We start from the raw sequence: 18,272 nt of genomic DNA on the forward strand, positions 1-18,272 counted from the left end.
TGTTCTGTGTAGCTGATAAACGGCAGTAAAACGTCTAAATAGGGTCTAAAGTAATGTGGATGTCTGGTAACACCCACATATGGGTTAGACTATTTTGCATCTATAAGCACTATACACTATATGTGTATAATTATCTTTATTTAAATTCATGCTTTCCACCAACAAACATATATAATAATACCTTGATGTACAGGATAGTAAATATCCTGGGATCGTGTCAGGCTAACATAATATTTATAACAAAACAAAATTACATTTGCTTATTAAGGGCTTTGAATTGTTCACAAATATCCTTATAATAGCTTAATGCAATTTTGCAAGTTTCAAATGTATTAGTTATAATTTATAATGAGCAACAATTATAAATATTCACATACTGTGTTGTCTTATACCATATAGTACGCTCAAGCATTTATTACCTGTTTGTGTACATAAAACTGTATTTAAAACTACTGAATGCATCATTATATATGATTCTATCTATGTTAACTGTTTATACATTATGGATGTGTCAAGTAAAAATAGTTAATAAATACATTCATCCTATCTTTTTACAACTATGTAACAGTGTGTTACGCATTAAATGACTTAATCTGGATTGCAAGTAAAAAAATAAATCCTTATTTTTAAAGGAACGTTATGACTAATACATCTGTGATGAGAGGTGCTCACTTGGTAACAAAAGTGCCTGAAATAGTTCAAGCTATAGTAACAGCAGAATCTTTTCTGATTTGTTACTGTTTTCAATGATTCAAAGCACATAAAACTCTAAAATCTTTAGTGATCATGCAGGAATTCACGTTACCCTTAGATGATCATATACACCTTTAAGTTAAAGCCCCAAAAAACTAAACGCCATTTGTAGATACATAGATTTCGACAGCTACAGCAACATTAAAGTTGAAAACAACTTCTTGAGTCTATACAAGAAAATCACCATCTTACCTCAGGTTAAGTGCTGTCTCACAATATTACCAGCCATAATGGATGCGACTGCATATCAGCACACATTCACAGCAACTAAATGCTAGAGCCTCTTACCACGCATTCCCCATAGTCCTTAACTTTTTAATCAATTAAAGTCCCTGCTCCATAAAATTAATGACTGGGTGTAGCTCTTCTGCCATGCAGACAGCAGCAGCTCCCTGAAGTAAAGAGAGATGAGATTTGACCTTCCACTTAATTAAAAACCAGCAAAATTTGGATCATCGCGCCTAACCGGTGCACGCTGATAGAGTAGAGGATGTGGACTCAGGGGAGCTCTGGGATGTGATGCTTTTGCCGCTGGCATTGTCATATTGAAATCAGAAAGCTTTTCTGTCCCCGGTTTGGGTCACAAGAGGGAAGAGATTCCCTGTATGTCCAGCCTTTTGAACCTGCACTATTTCAAAGACACATTTCATGAAGTTTTAATGACCTTTTATCCCGTGCACTGCCCAATAGCAATTGGTATTATCCATTATCCAAACAAGTGACCCTCCCTTAGGAGGTACTGGAGATCATAGCGTCTCTCTGTCCTTCCCATCAATTGCGTTTCTTCAGCTGGGGGTAAAAATGCTCTTAGAAAGGATGAAATGAACACTGTTATCGATAAAGTGTGTGTCAGTTACTGTTGAGGTGTATTTGTGTGTGTGTGTGTGTGTGTGTATGTGTGTGTGTGTGTGCATGAATGCGGTAAAGGGAGTCATTACTAGACACTACTAAAAGGAAAGTGAAGGGGAAGGGAAGTCCATCAAAATCACAAAAAGGCTTTTTCTCACTCCCGCTATCAAACTATGAAGATACTTTCTTTATTTGTGCAGGTTTTGAGATATCTGTGTCACATAATGGAGGTGAATGACATTTAGTCTGTGATGCACACAGCATTAAAAATTGTAATGAGACATGTACAATGTGTGCCTTTATGCTCATCTAAGGTTTTTATCTAATTATGAATGTCATCATGACCTTCTTAGTTATACAGTAAATGACCTTCCTTAATCCTCACATTGAAAAAAGACATTTATGCTGTCTGTGGTGAATAATGTGATACAGATTCTGGTCTTTATTCCAACCAAATCAATTTGCATACCAAATGTAAAAAAGAACAAATTTTTATAGTGAAGTAAGATGAGGCGAGGGTCTAGTTTATGTTCTGGAGCAGACAGCAGCAGTGCCCTGTGTCTTCTCCTTTGGCTGCTGCTTAACCTTGGTTTCTCCTGGCTGCCTGGCACTGTCGTGATGGGCTTACCATGTCTAACACAACTTTCCTTCCTTGTGACAGCTTCTAGCAGAGGAGCAGAGAACTTGTTAAAGTAGAAGAGGCTGAACTGACGGGGAAATTTCCTTTTTTGCTCATTTCAAATGTAACCTTACAGAGACTTCCAAGAAAAGACACTCAAAGCCACTGATTTCTTGTCTACATTTACAGTAATCAAACCTTTAACTGTTATTGAATAAAGTGCATTTTTGCCAAAGTGTATTAGTCTAGTCTATCGCTGAGGTAATTGTGGAAGACTAAAGAATATGATGTAACATTTGTTGCATAACCTTTCAGACAAGTTGCTAATAAATTACAAGGGTTCAAGGGGATAGGAATCAGGTGAACTGATTAAAAAACACACTGCATTAGAATGGGGTAATTTTTACTCTGTTGACGAGAAGAGTGCATATGAATGCTCCCCTCTTGTCGTATTCACAACCAACAAGAAATACCTAATTGGAAATGGCAGAAGTAAAGAAAAAAGGAGAAGTCTAAATACTGCAAATTATGGAAACTTGTTTACTGTCATGGCTTACGGAGGCACTTTAATAGAATGAGTCAATTGATAATGTTATAAGTAACACCTGTTATTTTCCTACTATGACAAGTTAAAATCACTGCTGTAAATAAGTCTTTAATACATGTGTGCAGACCATTGGCATCATAGAAGAAGAATATAAGCATTGCTAGATTTTTCTGTTCAAACTCGGCTAAGTTTAGATGAAAAGTTGTTTTGCCATCTTGGTTATACTATATATAACCATCATTTTGACAGCATGCTGTTGAAACAACAGGTAGCCTACATGTTACCTAGATGCCCCCAAAAGTTTACTTTTCAATCAATGTTAGTCCTGTTGTAACCACGCTGTGCTTATGAGTAAAGTCTGCACTTTCTATTTTTTGCACTTCAATTTGTGGCTTCTTGCTACTATAAATCTCATATTATTTTACTTGAACAGTTGCTGATGCTGACTATAATACAATAATACCTACAATACTCTAGGCTATATGTGTCTAGTGTTTCATGTTGGTCCCTAACTTGGGTTTTCTTTCTCTTTGTGGATGTGATTGGCCTAATTGATGGTTTACCCCTGCGGTAGAGTATAAATCCTGAGGCTCAGGGGGTCAGGGCGTACACCGATGAAGGGCTGGTAGCTAAAATGTCTGTCAGTGCATTATTTCCCATTGCTATGAAGATAAGGAAAATAAATTGCATATTATCTATACCCTTGGAAAAACAGTGGTTCCTACAAAATATTTTCTAAAAAAGCAACTTCTCCTGAGACCATTGCCTAAAACCTGCAAATATTTATGCAGACATTTCTTGTTGAGAATTTTATAAAATGGCTACAGTTTTTTTTGGATTGGTAAGCCCCCTTTCTTTCTTTTTTCCATTAGAGATTTAACCCATGGCCGCCACTCTGACTGATAAGACTGACTGAGCAAACCAGTCTCCCTCAGCTCTATATCTCACCTGTTCCCTCACACAAGTCGCCCATGGTCAGAACCTGTAATGCGCCTCCATGCTGTATAAATACATACAGAGGTTTCCTGAAACTTTCCTCGAAAAGACACTTGGAGAGCCTCACATATCCTGACCAGTGATGGTTCTGACAGATATGGAGAGATCAAGGCTGTTGAGTGAAACTTTGGCCTTGCTGAAAGTTTTAGATGAATGTCAATGTGTTACCAAACCAGAATAACCTGCCCAACACCTTACAGGGAAAGAAAGGCTGTTTGATGTCTGGTACATGTGAGCTACACAGGGAGCAAAATGGGAGAACTTCATTCAGAATTTCATCCCTTTCTTACATTCTGTTATTGGGAAAATTACAAAATTGGTTAATAAGAGTGGGAATATTAAAGGTCCCCAAAAAAGTGACACTCTGGTACAATATGGCAAAAATTTCCACCTACTAAACAAAGATGGAACAGAAACAACTGTTTTTGATCCCAAAAAAGAATGATTAAAGATCAGTGGTCAGAGTGATCCCTCATGTCAAAAACCATAAACCAAGCAAGAAATCTTAAATCTAAATGTATTTTTACACATCTAGACAAATACAAAGTAAGCCTACTCTCACCTTAATAATTATCAAGTATTAAGGGACTTGCAGTATGTCTCAGCAGGATTTAGAAAATCTTGTCAGACAGCTGATTCACAATACTGCAGCTAGAGTCCTCATTAAGACCAAAAAAGTGGACCACATCACTCCAGTTCCTAGATATTTGCACTGACTTTAAAAATTCTGCTGTTGGTTTACAAAGGACTAAATTATTTAGGGCCAAAACACATTTCTGATTTGCTGTTATGTTATGTACCTTCCAGACTCAGATCTTCTGGGAAAGGAGGCTTAAAGTTTTTCAGCCTGCCATTGTTTTATCAAATTAAATTTAGGACTTTTCGCTCATACTGTATCTTGCTCTGTACTCTACCAGTCTTGTAATTGCTATTTCCTGTTTAATCTGTTTTATACGTAAAGCTAAACTTTATTTAAATGCATATATTTATAGTATATCATTTTCTATATCTTTTCTATATCGTTTCTGCCACTCTGGGGTCTCTCACATAAAGAAACAAACTAAATATGTAGTTTGATGATGTCATGAAGTAGCATGGGATCAGAGGAGTTAAATAACCACCATTGTACACACACCGTCCTCTGGGTTTAAACATTGTTGGAAACATTTGTGATAATGTGAGTACACAACTCAACAAAATAGGTCTGATCGTCTTTAGACAATTTAATGTGGAAATGTTACATATTAAACCCTTAAAGGTGGTTCCTAGTGTTATTTGTCTCAGTATTAATGTTGGTGAGACTTTAGACCTCAGTATAAATCCTGCAATAATATAGCTGAAAGGTGCGATACAAATAAACCTTGAAGTGGGAAAACATATTCAAGGTTATCTGGTTTTCTAAACTGTCTTTACACTTCAACAAACAAAATCAGTCATGTATATTCAAATACACAGTATAGCTTGCATAATGTGGTATTAAAATAAATATGGAGTTAATACATTTAAATGTTTATAAAAATGGCCCTGGTTTGCTTCAATGTGAAACATATATATATTTATAACATACCAGTGAATTAAATAAAATATCTATCTGGTTTCATAAACTGGCAAAGCTAAAATGATTACATCTAGGCTGTCTTTAGCAAACTCCATAACACACAGTTGCAGGTACAGAGAAAGAGACAGTCTTCTATGTCAACAAAAGTCATTTAAGCAGGAACAAAGCAAATCCAGCTAACATAATGAATTTGACAGCATTACTTTACATTGACTTCTTCCTTTTACATTTTGGATGGCATTGAACTTTTTCACGAGGAGAGGAGGAGAGTCACAGACTCACAGAGTCACCTTATTACACCAGGCTGTGTCACCGTGAAATTGAAGAGTCCGATTAGGCTTGTTTTCGTCGCTCTGTGCGGTGGCCAATTTTGTCATTCTTCGGGGTGTAATGTAATACATCTCAAGCAAATTGTTTGCGTCCCCCATTGAAATATAAAGTAGCCCCGCCAGGGCTGCCCAAATTGTTGGAGAAATATTAGGAATGGATCACAAGTTAATTCCCCCTGCTTCAATTTTCTGCCAAGGCGAAATGAAATTTGAATTTGCGTGGCTTGGGCCACTGCCACTGAAAGACTGTGATTTGTTTCAATGACAGGGCCTATTATTGAAGTTGTGCATTGATGTAGGCATACAGTATGGTAATGTCTACCCCCCCTCGTCCCACCTCAGCCCTCATGGTGGAGGGCCGTCTCATTCATGTGATGTAAGCCGCTGAGACAAGGAGGAAGCCGTGAAGAAATCGGCAATGGGAAAGACATATTAATATGGAAATCAGAGGCCGGCTGCATACCCTGTGTAGTCTGTGTGTGCGTGTGGGTGAACACAGAAGCATGTGAGTGTTGCTTACTGCATGTACTCACCCACTACGGTATGAAGGATGAAAGTACAGATAAAAAATCTGTTTTCAGAAAGTCGTAATACTTTAATGTAATGAGAAAAAAACATGCTTTGCCCACCACTGCATTACTCAAGAGAAGACAAACACACATAAACCTATACACACACAATTTAATGTGAACTCATGAAGCCTCAACAACCTTGTCTGTTCTACTACTAGTAAAGCTTGATCATACAATAAATGTAGCAAAAAGGACATGTTGACAATTTTACTATTCATGGATGCTGGTCCTCCAGAGACAGCTTATGTTGATGTACTTTCTCTCCATATATTATTTACAAAGAAAGCTTGGGCCTTAATGAGCACTAATTAAACGCTGGAGACTGGGAGATGACTGGCAGAAAACATCGCAGCATGTGACAGGCATCTGGTGGAAGATAAGTGAGCAGGCGTTGGCATAGCCGGTGAGAACCTTACAGTGGTAGCGAAGTAACGCTGTGGGTCGTGTGAACCTGCACTTGAACCTGACTTTCAAACTCTGTCAATCAAGCTGGCTACAGCTGTCATGGTTCACAGGGCACAGGCTTGGAGGATTGGAGGCATGTGTGTGTGTGTGTGTGTGAGAGACTGGATAAGACCAAGTGAGTTTGATTGTGCTTGTTTTGTGTATATACGCGGGTGTGTGTGCAATTTGTGTTGGCTTGTGTGGTTTTGTGAAGGGCAAAGCAGCAATGTAGACATTCAAAGGTGCAACAAGGAAGATTCCAGTCCAATTCCAAGAGAAATATTGTGCCCTGTACTTGATAGTCTTGACTCAGTGTTAATTTTAGCTTTAAGCCAAAAAAATGTATCTCTTCCAAACGTAACATTTTCTTAACTTAACAGCGGGGAAATAACTATATTTAGAAATGTTTAGTTCATGAACAATTTCTGCAATGCAACCACGTGTCATAAAGAATGTTTTGAAAAGTTGATGGTTGATAAAGATCACAGCTCACAGCCCTTTACTGTGCCACTACCAAACAATATACTGGTAACTCTTTGGTCATGATATAAAATGCCAATAGTGGATCAACAATTGCACTTTGGCAATGGCTGATTCAAATAAACAGCAGGCTTTGACACAGTCTTCACCAGACATGAAAGGAAAAAGCATCCATCTGTGGCAGCACATGTCCCCAAAGGGAAAGAAATAGAAATTGCTCAAAGATGAGGGTAAATTTGGGTTAAAAAATCTTTGCATGTGAAAATACTGAAGGAGGAAAAAGTACAAAAACATGGGCTCGGTTAAAAACCCAGCTACAAAGCTGTTTGCACACTGTGTGACTCTGAATGCTCTGCCGTCTTTGTAGTAGTTGAAACATCATCCAATTACGCTTTTAGAGGGTGACAACCTACAGGAACATACAGATTTAGTGTAGTATTTGCACAAAGTACCATATGGCGGTGCATTTGCGATAGTCGAACAAAAGTGGCCTGCACTCAGGACTCACAGAGGATGTCATGTTACTCGTTTGATTAAGGTAATAAATGAAAATTGAGCAGAGCAATCAATGGTATGAATATTGTACAAAACGAGGTGACGGCACATTGCTAGAATAATGATAGTCAAAACACAGTGCATGTGTACATTTATCTGAGAAATAGTCATGAAATGTGTTGGTTTTGAACATATACTTTGCAGCAGTCAAGAAATTGTAAATCTTTTCCATCCACTGGACTAAAAATCAACAACAAATTCCATCAAGCTTCTCAACAGCATCCTTTACTTAGCCACTCCAGAGGAATATTGATTTATTTCCTCCTGATTCATTCTGTCCTGCCTTATGAACTTACAAGCAGGAGAGAAAGAGACACGTGAAGATAGAGAGAAGGCAATTTTTCCAGAAGGATGTTCAAATGTCAGTAGTTTAAATGAGGGAGGGAAATGTCCTCACATATTATTAAGATGATATTGTGTAATATCATTACACTGCTACTTCTAGAATTTCTATATACAACCATTGGAGAGCACATACTGTAGATATCCTCGGGGCTTAGATTTGTGGTTCAGCGGGGTGTGATGCCCGTCATGTGAATGCACTGTGGAGGAGTTACAAATTTAGACTCTTTTTAAGTGCAAGATACATTTGAAGAGTGTGATACGGTACTTTTATGAGTTCAGGATTCCCACTGGGAAAGGGAGATACAGAGTTTGTCTATGGCTCGAGGGGAACATTGGGGAGCCTATAATAACAGTAAAATGTTTCATATCTTATCTAAAACTATTATTCTTTGTATCCAAATTGCCTTTGAATAACTCTCAAGTATACCTCAGAGGGAAGGTTCAGGGTAAAATATGTTTTTTAGTCTTTGAAATTTGGTTTTGTTTAACATTTGTCAGCATAGAAAGTCAGTGGGGAACAAAACATCTCTCTTTTTAATTTCTACAAAGCCTGCAGTCTTGTTAACATTTGATAGTCTAACTTGCCTGTGTGTTACAAAGCAGCGTTTTCAGTGGGAATTGAAAAGTACAAGACTAGTATCAAAAATATTTTCCTAAATGAAAAATGATTAAATGTTCTGGTTTTGTGATCAATAAGTCCTTGATAAAAAAATCAACAATTGGTAATCCTGGAGCAGGTTGCATCAGCTAAGTTCAAACTTAAAATGTCATAGTGTAACATTAAGTGCTTAAGTAGAGACACTTATAGCTTGCATTATGACCAGTTTAGATTATGGAATTAGTTGACATATCTGACATTCATAATCTAATGTTTTAGATGCAAACTGAGAAAATACATTTCACAAAAAAACTTCAATACTTCAACATACTAAATGATATGCCAGTAATATAAGATTAAATGACCAAATAACATCGGTTAGGTTAGCATGAGTCCCGCTCATGAACTGCATGAATATTATTAAATCTGAATAACATATTTCTTTTTGTAAAACTGTTACAACTTGTGATACTACAGTAACTTGAACGGTTTACACTGTTGAATAATGTTTGGACGTGATCATTTCTGGACGAGATCATTTACTAACATTCAGCTTAGACATTACGTTGAATGATACAACACAATTTAATAATTCCCTAGTTTAAAGCTAGATACCCAGTAATAACTTATGAGGGGCCAAGACTATTGGTTACTTTGACACAATGTTTATATACCAAGTAAAAAATAAAAAATAAAAAGAGAAAGGAACAGTGAGGTAAGAAAAAGAAAAACAAGAGAAAAGGTGAGGGAAAAATAGAGAATGACATGGGGGATGAGAGAAATAGCACATTAGCACTTATGGATTAGCTGCCTCTCATTCCCAGGCCCTGCTGCAGCCCTGTAGATGTGCAGCTCTGACCGCGTGGCTAGCCGGTAGCGGTCATGTCTTAATTAACGAGCAGACATCTGATCAATAAGAGAGGAACGATGGAGAGGGAAACGTGAAAGGTGGGACAGCCTGCACGGTTCAAGGTTTTTGTTTTCCGTTGATGTGGAATAACATTAGAAATCAATAGCACGGCTAGCCCCGCCACACACTCTGACTCTCACTCAAGAGAGGTGAAAAAAGTAATCCCTTTCTACCTTTTCCGTGTGTTTTCTTTTACCCATCACTTTTCTATCATGCAAGAACATTGCACAGGAAGATTTGTCACAGTATTTTAAGTGCAATGTGATTCTGAGCCCTGTAAAGTCAGTTTTGTAAACATGTGCTCTGTAACAATTCTTAGATTATTAAATAATGTTTTTTTTTATACTGTCATGTCACGTGTGGCATCTGAAGCTTTTTTCATTTCTGAATGAAATTTAATTTACTGTTGTTGGAGTGCCTGCTTTACTACAACCTGCTTCGGGTACTTAAATTTGTGATTTCTTCACGCAATTACTTTAAAAAGCCTGCAGATAATGAGCCTCAATCATTAAAAATGTGTACTCGCAACTTGTGCAAAACCACAAATGAAACATGTCGATAATGATGTTTTAATATTATAATTTTTATTGTTATTGTTTATTTACTTCCGCCAATTTGTATTTTTTTGTGTTTTCAGTGGTCATAAAATCAAGCTCTTACGGCTCGTTCACACCTGAGCAGCGTGTGTGCTTGGCAGTCACAATGCTCGCTGGCTGCAAGTGAGTTTTCTTCATTTTCATCTAATTAAATCACTTATTCATTTGTAACTAATTTTTATATTACCTTTTTATCTTTGTAAAGCATTTCTTAAATATAAATGTAAAATTAGGCTAAATCATTCATAGATCACTGTGGACATATAATTTGACATTTTTAAAGCATGCCGATATCCATCCATTCAGAGCTCTGACATTCATGAACATATCTGCAGGTTACCTGACACTGCAAATATACAGTTGCGCATGAGTGAAAGTTTATCAGTGTTGTGAAGTATTCTGGGAATTTTCAGACAGGATGGCCATTCTGTGATAAGGCTTTCACATTTGGTTGTAGCCAGAAGGCTGCTGAGGCTGGTGGGAACTCTAATCACTCTCTCCCCACCCGCCTCTATCACCCTCTTTCAAGTGAGTTACTGATCCACCTCTGGACAGAAATCGTATGTTTATTTTCTTTTCTTTCTCACTGCAAACTTTTGGTGGAAAATTGAATTTGATGCCCAGGGGCAGGTTTGAAAATTGGGCAAAATAGCTTATTTCCCCCTCATCCAACCTTTTGCTACTCTTTGTAATGAATGGCAAAATAAGATATCTGTGGGAGATGCTATTCTGTGCTGGGTTGCAGGCCTTGCAATCTAGAACTCATCAATTCATGTTAACAGTACGAGTGTGAATATTGGAAGAGTGTGTCTGACTGCAAAACATGTGTATCTCTCTGATGGAGCTGACTTGGGAATATCACATGCCACCATTATGAAAAACTTGGTATGGCATGTGATCAAAGACTATCAAACATCATAAAATGTTGTCACCATTTTGCCAGTCATGACAGCTCATGTTCAGTGACTGATTTGTTCAGCTTTGCCAACAGCAGTCAGAGATGATTAAGAAATACTAGAGATATCTGAAAGTTGTTATTTAAAGCAAAAACTGTTGCTTCCTCAAAAAAGGAAACCTCACAGATTAAACCATAAATCTACTCATTATTAAACAGGGCATGGCTAAATTTGGAACCACAGCCTGGCAATTTTGAATGTCTTCACGTTTCACTGATGTGTCTCTGATGATTACCATTTAATCAGCTGCAAATGCTCTTAATTACAAGATTAGTCTCCTACCAATTAGCCAACGTGCTAATGGTTCTAATCTTCCATTGAAGTCGACTGAATTCTAATTAGGGACTAACTGTTTCAATTCACCCAGGGCCCATCTAATGGGTCATTACCAACCTAGTTATCCTCATATAAACCAACTGCAGCAAGCAACACAGGTCCCATTTGGAGAGCAGCTGTAGAGGCTTTACGACCATCATGTGGGCTATTTCCATGCGTCATGAAACGACAATGTTTCCATTCCCTGAAAATCACAGAGGCATTCTGATGACACACTGATGAAAACTATTATACACTAAAGCATTACAAGCTGTGTTACAGACATATGCACTAAAAGTTTTCTTAATTTTACAAAAATTGTTGGTTTTAAAATTGGAAAGTTTGTGAACCATGAACCTTTACCTAAAGTAGAGAGGGAGGAGTATTCTAATTTCCAATGAAACAGAATTCTAATTTGAAAACTGGCTGCACTAATCAATCCTTTTTATATTAACAATGGATCAAATGCGTGTGTGTAATGTGAAGGGAGTTTCTTGTAATGAACCACCCCATTCTGCAGTCACAACTCTCAAATCTTTTTTGGATTTTTTGTTCTGGATTTCCAGCCTGCAAATGCATGCTTTCATCGTCCTTGTTTGCAGCAATAACATCTTATTAACTCATGGTACACCATAACAAATGACAGACAGACAAAGTTAGTGACTAGCTGGTGAACACAGTAAAGCAATTAGCAGGTAACAAGTTGCTGGTGAAGATCAGACCAGAGCCAGAAACGCAACTCCAAATGAATGCTAAATTCTTTGCTGATAAGTTTGCCAAAATGATTTTGTAAGTTGATTTCCATGTTTACAGCTTGTTCTGCTGTCCCCAAGTGGCCAAAAATGACTTTATTGTGGCTTTAATAAACTTTAAACTTAACAAATATATGAAGCGCTAATTAATCATACAGTCTATTTATTTATTACATGAACATAACATTACATTGCAAACAAAGAGCTTGTCTCCTGTTTAAGATTATACAAATGAAATTATCCACACCAAAAGTTCCCTCCTACACTAATTTCTCATGTTTCTTATAATTATTCATGCAGAAAAGACATTCTACTATAAGGAGCAGTCCTTAAATCATTGTATATTGAGCAATAAAACATGAAATTGTCTCTCTGCTCTCCTGTGGGCTGTCCTCTCTGTACTTATATTGTTTAAAGGTATATAAAAAACGTAAATTAATATCAACAACAAAAAAAAAAAAAACTCAATCATGAAACATTTGATCATAAATGATTCTGTGTGCAACCTTTTTAGCCACACTAGCAGCTGACCTTTCTCTAGCATTGAGGTTGATGCTAGAGGATAACACATAAAGGCACTTGGGCTGATAACCAGAGTAGGGAAAGACCACCAGATACAAGACTTTTTGTGATTCAGGGGACAAGTGTGGATGGTGATATCTGTAGGTGTAATACACCTGGCAAGATAATTAATTACATTAAGAAACTTTGTGTATGTAGACAAAGTTTTGTAATGATGTAAAATGTTCATATTCATCAAAAGTCATGGAAAGTAAGTTCGACTTTTTGTGCTACATGACCCAATAATTATGATATCATATTATGAGAGTATGAGATGTCTGTGGAATCTTGATGTGTGTCTGTAATAAAAAATTAAGAGAGACATGCATTAAAACTCTTCTCTTTGCCACGGCTCACAGGAGGCAATCTCAGCCCTCTGTCCTTGTCAAGTTAGGGTTATAATAAGTAATTTAGGAGACTAGAGTTCAGTTTCTGCTCAGGCTGCCACTTTTTTCCTGATTCAGACTTATTTTAGGAACAGATATTTTAGCTGGTTTGAACTTATTCTAGGCCACGCAAACACTTTATGCTTGTAAACACGGACCAAGAAAGGAGGTATTGACACTTCTTTGCATTTTAAAAATTCCAACCAGTTGTAATCAGCAATGTAGTGTATCAGTTCACTAAAATCATGAAATTGCATTAATAGAATTCCCCCCATGTTTGAAATGGGGCAGTTCATTTGTTGGTCAGTTTATGGTGCTTTCTGAAAACCATAAATTTTCTTTACGTCTCTTTGTGGAAATGGGATAACAGATATGTTTTTCACATAAAAAAGAAGGTTGGTTTATACTGGGGTGGTCAATATACCATGGAGAAGCCACAGTATGTAGTTTTTCATTCCAACTTATCAGCTCAGCAGGTGATCTCACTGATGAGTTCTTCCTCTCTACTTGAAGTAGTGCTAATTATTGTGTGGTGTCTTTGTTTGGAATGAAAACATGCAAACTCTTGGCTCTCAATACCACATGGCTGGCCACCCCCGGTTAATACTGATGGTCTGTGATAATTATAATGCCATAAAATCAGTGTAATTGGCAAACAAACTAAACAAACAACGTTTTACAACAAGGTTACATCTTTTACCATCTATGTCCACCTCATCATTTCTCCTGCAGCTATGTGAGGTATCTAATGTGATAATTTATGGACAGGATTTATTCCATACAAAATGTAAAATATTTTCTTTAATTAAGATTAAGGTTAAGATTAAGTCACGTTAACGAGGTACGTTCTTTTCCTTACCTCGGTTGCTAAGGTATTTTATGTAACAACTTTAATGATTTCCTTGAGTATAAGAAAACCAAAGAAAATCTCTAGATTGGCACAGTCACGTTTTTTGCATGTTTTACGGCCACCATAGTTTGTCCTTCACACTAAGAAGGGGAGGGAAAGGGAGTGAGTTGTGACCTGCAACTACCCTCCTAGGTGCCACTAAATCCTAAACACTGGACTTTTAAGGGTGTTATGTGCAACCAATTTTATTTGAACAAACTATAACTCGGACTCTATGGAAAAGTATGTGTGAGATGTGCTCTTCTTATATAGATACTGGTTTAAGAAAATTGTACAGAAAATTGGAGGCTCTTTTTGTGACTTTCTTGACAACTCCTGTTTCTCAAACAAGGTTTGAGGCTATTCCACTGAATGGCAGTTAACAGCCGTAAATTGCAAAGACTGCTAACAAGTAAACATGGATGTAAACCATACACGATTGAAAATATTGTAAAATCAGCTGTGTAAATGTTTTCTGAGGAAGGATACACACAATTATTTGTTTTTTTTGTGAGAAATATTAAATAAAACATTACTTATGTTTGTGTACTGGAAAGCTCAGCAGGGCACAGGTTGTGAACTTTAAACCAGCACCATGCTAGCTTTCACTTACAATTTTTAAAAAGTAAAACAAACTCAAGATGCTTTAAATTAAAAACAGCTTAAGTGGCTGAAGCACGCAAACGTCAAATCTTGATTTAATTCAAATCAAAATCCAGTAAGAAAATATAAATAGCTCTTACCTGCCCTGCACCTTGATGTCAGAGATGGCGTAGAAGTATCTGGACAGATTATTCTCATCCACCATGGTGGCTCCAGTGGCTGGCTTCAGCAGCCTAATCCTCAGATCGGTGATGGTGAAGAAGTCCCTCAGGTTCTTGGTGGTATCCAGCTGGCCGTACAGTGAGGCCATGTTGTGTAGCCGAGGACCAGCAAAGACAGCAAAGCGGTCCTTTATCTCAAAACGTACTGTCTTGTCGTTCTTCCACACATAGCCTCGGGAGTAGTCCTCAGTGCAGATGATATCCAGCAGGGTGCGCTGGGTGAGGTCGTTGACTGTCTTGGGTTCCATAGTGAAAGCATCCAGGCAGTCAGTGGCATAGAACTGGTATGGGGTCCAGGTCCGGCCGTAGTCGAGTGACTTTTCCAGGACCATCTGCTCTGGTCGGCCTGACTCAAACGTGAGTATGATGTCGTCAGTCAGCTCAATGGTTTTGTTCCATGACAGCGTGATGTTAACCTGAAGAGGCTTTGGGTATTTCTTCCATGAGGTGGACTGCCAAAAAGTTGTGGGGTTGCGACCCTCAAAGTCAAACATTAACTCTGGAGGATGAGCCAGCTCCTCAGTGGTGGCGTCACATTCATTGTTGCACATGTAAGGATTCTCCTATAAAAAAAAAAAAAAATAGATACACACGTGTAAGTGCACATTACATTCAAATACATGAAGAGTTCAATATTACATGTACGAAAAATTGGGCCAGTATCTGTCATGATTCAAAAAATGCACAAAAGGGAACCCATTGAGAATAAAACAAAAGCAAAAACAGCTAGAGTAATTATACCTGAGAGCCAGGTCATGAAATTAATTTTTCACAATTAGCTGACAAGTGGTTTAGGGCTGAATTTAATTGGTTTTTGTGTTAGACTGCGTGAATTTCCTGTTGGCTCCTTTGGATTGTATCAGAAAGCAGCTCTCCCTACTAGCTGAGCAGTTCTAAAGCAAACTTACTGACAAAAATTGGATCATAATTTATCAGAATGATGGTGAAAACATTTGAAATCAAGACCAAAGCTATAAAATATCTGAAGTTTTAACATGCTAGTTTACCTTTGTGCAGAAAGAGTTTTGTACAACAGTTATGGACAAATAGAGAAAAAGGTAGGGATAAGCTAGGCTCTATAATTTTAGTAAGGCAAGTTAAGCAATTGAAATGTTTTTAGTTAGTTCTGAATAAAATATTCAGAGGAAAAGTGGAATCCAAGAACAGTTGTTAGTTATAAAGCAGCTCACTAAAAAAAGTCCCACCCTCACAATGACATCTCCCGGTTGGCTGTTGGTCCACAATTATTTGTTTTTCCAGTTCCCTGTTGGTTTACCATCCTATCGACCCTATAGAAATACTATTGTGTATGGTAGCGGAATCACATTCAGGCCAATGTGTATTTCATAATCCGCGCAAGCAATGTTGGCCTTAGAGCTGCAGGAGACAGTGACCCTCTCATTAAGATGACACTGTGGATCCCATATTCTCGTTCAGCACCATTCCTACCTACACTGCCACCCAAATTGCCAGTGTAATTGATATTCCTGTGAGGTATTTCAGCTGAGATGGGAATGGAATCCCAATGAGTGTTTCTTATGAAACACGCAAAGGGACATGCATTTTTCATGGGCCTGTGTCTGCTCTGTACCATAGGCATCCACTGAGTGTGGATGTCTGTGTTGAGTGTGTTAGTGGGGAGAAAGAGGAGCTCTTGATGTGTTTATGTTTGTTTGTGAGAGGGGTAGAGAGCTCCGAATGTGTTTTCTTGTGTGTGCACATGCAGTATGTATCCTTGTGTGTGTGTGTGTGTGTGTGAGAGAGTGAGTGAGTGAGTGAATGCCAGTGAGAGAGAGAGAGAGAGAGAGAGAGAGAGAGAGAGAGAGAGAGAGAGAGCTGAAACAGAGCCAGAGAGCTCAAGACACACTCCAATTGACATTCCTCTCACCTCTGCTCCAGGAACAATGAGGTTAAGTGCAGATGAGATTCAGATCAACTGTAAAGCGGTTCGATAATCAGCAATCATCCGACACTCTACACGCAAAATTATCTAAAGGTGAGAACAGCGCTATCTGAAACATTACCCGCTTATCTCTCCGGTATTGCAGTGCATTCAACACAGACTGCCACTTTGTGGAGTGAAGATCACTGGCAGGAATACTGATAAGCAGACGCCATTATATTTTATTTGAAAAGACCAATGGCTGCTTTTTGTCTTTGAGTAAGGACCCTTAACTCCTCTTGCTTAAAGAAAAACATCATTTGATGCTTTATCTTCTTCACAGGAAGATATATGTATGACTTGCCTGTTTTTAGATACAGATCTTCTCAGTCCATTTTATTTCCCATGGGTCTGTGATATGCTATCAGCAACCTGCTCCTCAGCTATAAGCGAAAACTACACGATGAGGTAGAACAAGACTGAGCGATTATGGGTCATTGGACCTGCTCAGCTGACTCAAAAGACCACTGCATGATACAATTAGGAGGGTAATAAGGGTTATGCTGCTAAGACAGAGACTGAGAGAATAAGAGAGAGTGGGAGGGAAAGAGATTGTAAGAGTAGAGCTTTTTTGCAATGTGCTTTTTAAAGGAAGATCCCAGTTGCTAAAAGTATTCTCTTCTCGTGCCCATGTACACCCACACACAAATGCGAAACAAAGCTTGAAAGGCCACGCTGTAGCCTGAAAACAGAAGCACAGAGAAAGAGAGATCTGAAAGACAGCATTATGGGGTAATAGGGAGGACGTTGGCTGCTGAGTTTGGCCACAGGGACGATAAATTGTACTAGTGTCAACTGTTTGTCAATGATGTGTGCTGAGGCTCGTTATATTAGCTACTTGTGCTTGAACAGCCTTGGAGGTCTGCTCAGAGCTCAGACCTTGCCCGTACATGGTGGGCGAGGGAGGTAAGAGAAAGTGATTTCCCTATTGTCATTCGAGAGCATGAATTTTCACTTATATTTGTTTCATTTGTTGTCACGGTTAGGTTTCAAGGGAGCAGCGGGGTGGCTGCCTTTGCATCATCCAAAATGGGAGCCTTGTTCACAGATGATATAAAGAACTCAGACTGCAGCATCTGTGGCTAATGATAAAAACAATTTTCCGGCTGAACAGCGAGAAACAGAGTAAATAGAAGGTTTAAAGAGAGAGAAATTTGCCTCATCATGCCAGCAGAAGTGTTCAGAGACCAGTGGAACGCAGTCATAAATTCAATCCATAATCATTCTCTCGCTGCCTGCCTCGACTTCAGGCCTTCAGGGAAGTGATCATTCTGTCCAAGGAGCTGGTTCACATATGGAAGCTGGCTGGAAAAAAACCTTTCATAAAAGGCCCTTCCATCATTAATAACAGTCAATAATGTATAGGCACTTTTCCAATCTAACATTAAGTGACATGTGCAGTATTTACTGTCTCCTAGTAATCCCCTCCATAGTGGAATGCATTTATACAGCCCAGTGAAGGTGGAATGATAGAGACTTAGAGAAAGGTCAGGACC

The 18,272-nt window shown here is 38.2% G+C and overlaps 1 protein-coding gene across 3 annotated transcripts in view; it reads right to left on the reverse strand.

Moving 5' to 3' along the window:
* Nucleotides 1–18,272, reverse strand: part of LOC127368213 (netrin-G1-like) — a 57,098-nt gene that overhangs the window by 14,292 nt on the left and 24,534 nt on the right. For all 3 annotated transcript variants that reach the window (XM_051408788.1, XM_051408799.1, XM_051408781.1), the window contains exon 3: nucleotides 14,754–15,397. In XM_051408788.1, coding sequence (XP_051264748.1) covers nucleotides 14,754–15,397 — 644 coding nt within the window. The remainder of the gene's footprint in view (nucleotides 1–14,753; nucleotides 15,398–18,272) is intronic.

The sequence above is a fragment of the Dicentrarchus labrax genome, unplaced genomic scaffold (genome assembly GCF_905237075.1).
Source record: "Dicentrarchus labrax unplaced genomic scaffold, dlabrax2021, whole genome shotgun sequence".
NCBI classification, from domain to species: domain Eukaryota; kingdom Metazoa; phylum Chordata; class Actinopteri; family Moronidae; genus Dicentrarchus; species Dicentrarchus labrax.